The sequence below is a fragment of the Austrofundulus limnaeus genome, unplaced genomic scaffold (assembly GCF_001266775.1).
Source record: "Austrofundulus limnaeus strain Quisiro unplaced genomic scaffold, Austrofundulus_limnaeus-1.0 Scaffold187, whole genome shotgun sequence".
NCBI classification, from domain to species: Eukaryota; Metazoa; Chordata; class Actinopteri; order Cyprinodontiformes; family Rivulidae; genus Austrofundulus; species Austrofundulus limnaeus.
The window spans coordinates 756,627-764,568 of NW_013952589.1; the positions used below are offsets into that span (position 1 = coordinate 756,627).

Below are 7,942 nucleotides of genomic sequence, written 5' to 3' on the forward strand. Positions count from 1 at the left end.
ACCTTTAAGAAGGCCATGGCTACAAAAGATTATAAAATAGTCTTTAGGACAACTCAAAGAACAAAAGAGTTTTCTCAGCTCTTTTGCAAATTCAATTAATTAGATTTTTAATATAAAATCACTGATGGAACCTGGACTTTGAATTGTTTATGCATATTTCATTTTATGTCAAGTCATTAACTTTCTCTTTATTAAGCTGTAACTTTAAAATCTTTGGGTTTTGGTACTCAGTGCTTTGAGACTCTTGTGGCAGGTTTATCAATAAAAGTAATATTTTTTGTTACTGATAAAATGCAGTTTAATATAATAAAATGAAATGTCATGTAAAATTGTTTACTGTTGCTTTAACGATCAGTCCCGACCTGCCAGAGCCTCTGAGTCCATCAGAAACCTGTCACGCTGACTGAGACTTGTCAAAACACCCGTCTTTGTGATTAAAACCAATACAACCTCACAGCCCGACGCTGACAGAACAAATCTAAAGTTAATGAGTTCCCACTCTTTGTTGAAAATGTTGTTTTCATCAGCTGTGAGGTCACGCTATCTAAGAAAGACACGTTACTCTCCAGATGTGGAAAAGAGAACATTTAGTCAAAKATTTTATAGCACTTGTAACAAGTCTATCAAAAGGTTTATTTCTACCCAAAAGGTAAAACTGTAAATGTTGCAAAAAAAATCCTTGCAGTACTTGTGGAAAGACTACTTTGTCTGCCTGCTTCTAGTATCTTTAACATGAAGCGTCTTAATCTGAGACCTGAACACTTCAGCGGACTTATTTTGAGCTGAGGGTGTTGGAACGTAGACAGATCTGTAAATCGAGTTCTTTATCTTTCAACACAGCACCTCCTTCACTACAGCAGACTGGACTAACACCCTCATTACTACGCCTCTGATCCATCGCTCCATCTTCTGAACAAGACTCTCAGATAGTTAGTATACGATTTTTTCACACCTGACACATTTGATAAACTTTAAATGGATCAGTTTGTTTCCCAGTTGGTCCGGACCTTTCATGCGGTGTGAATACACTCATACAAACCCTGGTGCAGATCAAACAACCGGACCAAGACCCACTTTTGAGGTGGTCTCCATTCACTTCCAAACAAAATCTGGTGCTGTTTGCTTCTGGTGTGAGTACAGGCCAGGCTCGAACCGGACCAACTACAGGAAACATGCATGTTTTTGGACTTCACGAGCCACCGTTGCTGAGCATCATGGTAACAATTAACCCTTCAGTGTTGCTAAYGCTAACACTGCGCTGCAAACAATGAGTCGTTGTGAGTCAGGGAACACAGAGCATCTCGTCTCCTTTGGGTTGCAGCACTCCTTTGCCAACGCTGTCCCAAAATTATAGGTGACGGTGAAACGGCCGTTGAACAAGCTAWTTTTGAAATTCTAAATAGTTTTGCAGCTGTATTAACAGCTCTTTTTTCCGGGTCTGTCCTGCCCCCGTCATTTCTGTCCRGTGATCATCCCCTGCATGGCTTTGTTTATAAATTGTAGTCCATTTGCAAAAAAGCACAATGTGAATACACCTTTGGTCCTGACCAAACGACTTAGGGGTGGTTTTGTCTGGCTGGTTAAGGGAGTCGTCCTCTAAGGCGGTTTGATTTTCCATTATTCAGTCATATGTCAAAATGTACCTGGGCAAGACACTGAACCCCCCACTGCCTCTGATGTGTGTCCCATCACTGTATGCATGTGATTTAAAGCACTGATTGTCTATAAGATGATTTGTACTTGTTAGCTTTGTAGAAAGATAACGTGCTKAAGTGTGAATGGTTAGAAAGGCACTTTAAAACTACAAACCATTTACTTTTCTGGTGTGAATACACCCATAAACTCCTTCACTTAAAGCAAAATCCCTGATCTAGAAGGAGCATTCCGCTCGGCTGCGGAAGCCCCCGTTCACACTGAAGGTCATGAAGTTAACAGAATCACATCATCTGCAAAAAAAACAAACGAGTTGAGACCCTGAGGTTTGCAAACCAGACAGTGTCCAGATCCAATCAAGACAAATGCTGTGCTGCTTCTTCCTGACCTAAAGACAACCAAACCCTGGAGTAAACTTTCCAGAGAAGTCTGTGAAGGAAGTCAAAAAGAAAAAATAAGTAGGTCCTCTGGATGGGTTCTTCTTTAGTGAAACGTTTYGTCTCTCCTCCAAGAGTCTTCTTCAGTCTGATGAGTTTCAGSTGAACTCAGCCTTATAAGCACTGCCTCCACATGGTGGATAAACAGGTTAGTCACATGCAAAATAGGGCCATCGCCTAACAATAGGCTTGATTATCTCTGTTGTTCGTAGAGGGTCATGCGCCCCATCACCTGACTATCGTTGGGGCCCTGATTCACACCTTTTGCTCACAGGGGGCTGTCCACACGAAGGCCTCCAACTCTGTTTAATGGTGGACAGTTTTTCTTCACAAAAATGTCTTCCTCTACTCCTCTCTCTTTATGGGACAGCTGTGGAAGAGTGGTTAGGGTAGTTGTCCTGGAATCGGAAGGTCGCTGGTTCRATCCCCCGTCCAGCTGTCTCAGTTATGTCCTTGTGCAAGAAACGTCACCCCTAATGCCTCGGTGTGTCCCATCAGTGTTTGAATGTGATTGGCACTGATTAGTCTCCGTAGATGATTGTACATGCTAACTTTGTAGAGACCTAATAGAGTGCTGTGTGAATGGGTAAATGAGGACACAGATTGTAGTGTGAAGCGCTTTGAGTGTCCTGGATGGATAGAAAAGCGCTATATAAGTACAGTCCATTTACCATTTCTCAAACGAACATTGTTCTCTATCAAGGATGAGAACATCTTCATCCCTGAAAGAGTGACCGCTGGCCTGTAGATGAGTGTAAACTGCAGAGTCCTGACCTGACGATGTAGCTCATCTGTGCTGGCTCATTCTTTTAAACAGTGGCTGTTTTGTTTCCCCAATGTATGATTGATCACAGTCCTCCAGACACTTAACAGCATTATACTATATTACTCTGTATCACAACAACTCAAAAAGTCTGCAAAACTAAAGACTCAACACAAATCATCCATTAATCTTTGTCTAACCCTCAACAGATGAATGAAATGAAAAAAAAAAAACAGTTTGATTAAATTTATCCATGGAAATGAAACCTTTAGACTGTGTTCAGAAATAATCCAACACACCAGGTGTAACACCAGCTCAGTGTGTGACAGGTCATTACTGAATGAATGTGGGGGAGGAGGAGAGGGGGTGGTTAACCATAAACACAGCTCTTTCTGCCTCTTTCACACACAAACCTGCATCGCTCTGCAGWCCTGAAATCTAGGTCATCCTAACAGAAACTTGGTTTTTAAAAAGTCGACAAAGAGACGGAACAACCAGACGTGATGAAGCCGAGCGTGGATCTGTCAGTTTCGCTCTCCGAACGCTCCGTCTTTAAACACCTCGTTAGATTCGTCAGAGCTCGCCGACTCTCGCATTGTTTCTTTACCGGGTTTGTCTCCTCCGTCGGTGCCRTCTCTCTTTCCCGGTCGTCTTGTGACACCTGAGACAAAATGTGTGAACTTGTTGCGGTGAGGGTAAAAAACAGTCAGGGTTTTAGGTCAAATCAATTTCAAATCTGAAACCTGAGACTGACGAGTAATGTGTCGACTCTGAACTCAATTAGATAAAAACCTGTCAGCAGCTAGGATGGTGAACAGGAAATGAAGCAGGCCTAGCATTTCATGAAGAAATGTACATTAATATATCCACAAAAGCAATTTATTTTAATTTAATCTGGTTTTAATCAATTCTCATTGCCTCTTATTCAAAGCATGTTGATAAATGCTGCATTTTCAGTCTGGCAAAAGCCTTTTTTCTTGTAAAATTCAATATTAATATAAAAATGTTAATGTTTACTAAGAATTTTATTTTATATACCATAAGAACTTTTATTAAGGTCCTCCTTTGTGATTGTACACAGCCCTCTAAAGAAMCATAATGGTTGTTTTGAGTCACTAAAGAATAAAAAAACAGCTTTTATAGCTCAAGAATGTTTCTCTGCTCTCAGTCAACCATTAAAAGCAGCAATAACATTTTGAAGTCATTTTATTTACCAAAGTGGAGCAAATATAATTTATATAATTCTGTGTAATGAATGGTAATAAGTTTGTTTCTGACCAACAAGAAGTAAAACTGGACCAAAGAAGAGAAGGGTCTGATAAAAAGACAACCAGCAGTCTCCAAAATGTTTGTATTTTTGTAGGGTTTTCTTTACACCTCTACTTCGAGTTCCAGGATTTTTCAGTTTTGTTTCTAGAACAGTTGCTGCAGGATCTCAAACCCATTATTTTATCCACGAGAGCTGCTCTCTGAAAGAAAACATGAACCCTCAAATGCCTCWGTCTAAAACCCACATTAATAATATATATTTTAAAAAAAACTTTATTTTAATGTCCTCCAGTAGAACCATAAAGGCAGATAAAAAATGTTCATGACTTAAAATATACTRTAACTTTATGAGCTACATCATTTTCAGATGTCTTGACCAGATGTAGGCCCATGTTTTTGTTCCCTCATGGTGCTACACTGAAGTACCAAGGCCGCACCAGTAGGTGGCGACATCGTTCACATGAACGTTTCAAAATACAGAAAAAGAAAGTTTATATCTTGATTAAACTGATCCCAAAACCACTTTTTCTTCTTTTCTAGATCCTAGAAGCAGCCGTGCAGAAATCTTAAACCCTTTTCTTACTTTTAGTGTTTTAAAAACTAAAGAAATGTTGCAGAAATGTGTCCTTTTTAAACACATTTTCTGTAATCAACACATTGACCTGTTGGTACCAGAGTTCCTCTGAATCGCCTTCCTGAGGCGAACGTTTTATGAAAAGTTCCCAGAACTGTTTTGTTGGAAARGCAGGATTCAAACTTGTCTCCTCAGGGGAATAATCCATCTGCTGTAATGCTCTGGAAGGTGGGGGGACTTCCTGCAGCAGCGAGGCCTGTCTGCTAAATGATGCTCTCTGAGCTTTGGATTATCTAATATGAAGGAGCGCTGCAGAAAGACCTGATCTAATATTGATTATTGTTTAGTCAGGACTGAACGGTGGACATCACATCTCACATCACATCTTTTCTTTTTTTTTTTTACAACAGAGCAGCTTCCTCTCTATTGTTCGTCCTGCATTAGTCATCTGCTGTGCCTGTGGGACCCCCCTCCCATCTGCCTTGGCTCCATTTCCATCCGCCCCGCTCCACCCAGAGACACTGATATGTGGAAAACTCACCTTCGTTTTTTTTTTTTCTCCTGCTCCCTTCATATCCCTTTCAAAAGGTAATGCATTCATTGATGTTATCAGTGAGGGGACTGATGAAATGATAAAAATGGAAATAGATTGCAGCTTTGAACAGCAGAGGACACAACAAGGCGCGTGTGGGAAGGAGGGGATTGTGTTGAGGAGCCGTGGGTGGGAAGGAATTTTAAAAGACACAAACAAGCATAATTAGTCTGCCCACATGGAATGTGACTTTAAAATCAATTTTTGCAATATTTTTAATGAAAACTTTGTTCTGTTCTTTGAAACAGAAATTAAATTCTACCAGGAAATTATAACATTAAAAAGATAATACGCATTAGGGGTGCAACGATACAGGAAATTCACGGTTCGGTTCGGTTCGATAATTTAGTCTCACGGTTCGATATTTTTTCGATACAAAAAAGAGAATTTTCCATGCCCCTTTTAACTTGTATTTTATTTATATTAATTATGAACATTTGTTTAACCTCAAAAGTACAGTTTTTAAATTAAATGTTGCTGAAACAGCAAGTTTCTCAGTGTATCTGCGCTCAAAAATACAGCCAAGGTGGAGTAGTCGAACACAGATCCACTGATCCTTTAACACAGAGCATCTTCAGAAGACAAGTTGATAAACTAAATTTTAAAAATCTGTATTGTTCGATACAGCACTGTTCGATACGCGTACATGTATTGTTGCACCCCTAATATAAATGGATAGATGGATAGATGGATAGATGGATAGATGGATAGATGGATGGATAGATGGATAGATGGATAGATGGATAGATGGATAGATGGATGGATAGATGGATGGATAGATGGATAGATGGTCTGCAACCTGAAAACTAAATGTTATATGGCAACCCTTGTATCATATATATGTTAGTCTTTTGCTGCAGTCATCCAATAATTGTTTTATTTGTCATTATTTCTAAGTGCAGACATTTGAGTGTTAAAGGGACAGCTCAGCTCAGACCTTTTCTGGGGTTTTGCTGAAAGGTTTGAACAATTAATATCTYACATGCTATAGATGACTTGTKTTTTTATGAACTTGTTTACAGTAATACAATTAACCAGAGGGATGAGCTGACAGCTAATCAAAAGCGTTTCTAATCCAGACTGGGACCACTTTATACAGAAATATAATATTTATTTGTAAATAGCCATTCAYTGTGAATCTAACTGTGTAAAGATTAGCTAAAATTAGGTCAAACTTAACAAAAAACACCATTAAATCGATTGATTTATACTTTWGCTTCAGAGTTAAATTCTGTTTCTCCAAACTGAGGCCAAACAGTCATCTCCACCAGGTAAAATAGTAACTGTTCATAACCTTTCCTGAGAATCCCGCCTGAAAATGTCTGAAATATCAGTTTAACACTTGAAAAACACAGCTCTGTTTCTATATGTGAGCTCCGACCCGAAGCACAGGCAGTAATCTGAGACTGCTSGTGGTCTGTGAGGACTGGAGGGGCATCGGGGGTCTGGCTTCCTCGCTGCGTCAGAGAAACTTAAAACTCCAAGCTAAAGACGACTCATCAGCAACGAAAACAAAAGTGGAGCAGTCAGCTGTAAATGTAGCTGATCTCAGCTGCTTTCTGTTGTAGCTTCACACGAAACACGTCAGATTTTAATAAGAAAAATATTTTTCTGGGGGGGGGGGTGGTGTTTAAAGAACTGTAACGTATAAAACATATCCTGAAATAGATGGTGACAGTTTACTTTTCCACATTCGTTGATCTTCAGCTCTGAAATGCAGGTACGCATTCAATGTAAACAAAGCACTTTTCTTTCTCTGAGCATAAATACGTCAAAACTGTCTGACTTCTCTATCCCAAAAAAATTGTACAGACGTTAACCTTTTTACTTTTCATCATTTTTGCGTCTAAATTGTGTCTTGAAAACATAAATTTGATTATTTAATTCTAAAACAAATCACACAACACTCTACAAGTTATTAACTGGGAGGTTAGAGCTGTCTTTTCTGCATTTTCCCTTTTGTTGCTTTTCATCYGTGCACGAACTGAAGTCCCTTTTGCTACTCAGATCGGTTCAGTCTAATTTTAAACTTTGCCTTTCTTATAGTTTTTTTCTTTTATCTTTTTCATTTACCTGCTTGCTGTGGTTATTTCTCAGCTCTTCAAACGCTGACTCATTTCCGGCCGTTTCTCTCATCAACCTGCTGCTCAGAGGCTTTTGTTGTGCGTCAACTCACTGCTCTGCACACCCTGCAAAGGTGTGTGTGTGTGTGTGATTGTGTGTGTGCATGTGTGAGTGTGTGTTTTCAGGTTGGAGGTGAATATCGGTGTTTCTTTTTAAATCTTTTTTTTTTTTGTTTGTTTCTCTTCTTTCTAAATAGACTCTGCGGTGGGCTCACAATAACCCGTGTGCTGGTATGCAAAGCGATTGTGGAGGAGAAGGAGGGAGGTGAGGCGTCTGGTGCAGCAGCTGGTTGGCTGCTGGGATGGTTTCCATGGTAACGTGTGTGGCTCTGTCCCTCAGTCCCAGTATTGATGCTCTGCACAATAGAATACATTTTACAAAAAAAAAAAAAAAGCTCTCCGCTCTCGCCGCCCTCTTTTTACTCCAAGTTTGGATTTCATCCATCTCTTAATCCACACTGACAGATCGGAACTGTCTTTTTTTATGTAGCTCTCACTAATATAGTCATCCAATTTAAGTATGTTTAAATA

General features: G+C 39.6%; 1 protein-coding gene across 1 annotated transcript in view; it reads left to right on the forward strand.

The window, feature by feature from the left end:
• Positions 1–7,942, forward strand: part of prkcq (protein kinase C, theta) — a 44,402-nt gene that overhangs the window by 797 nt on the left and 35,663 nt on the right. Inside the window, exons 2-4 of the mRNA XM_014018234.1 lie at positions 5,107–5,284; positions 7,386–7,485; positions 7,609–7,676. Coding sequence (XP_013873688.1) covers positions 5,107–5,284; positions 7,386–7,485; positions 7,609–7,676 — 346 coding nt within the window. The remainder of the gene's footprint in view (positions 1–5,106; positions 5,285–7,385; positions 7,486–7,608; positions 7,677–7,942) is intronic.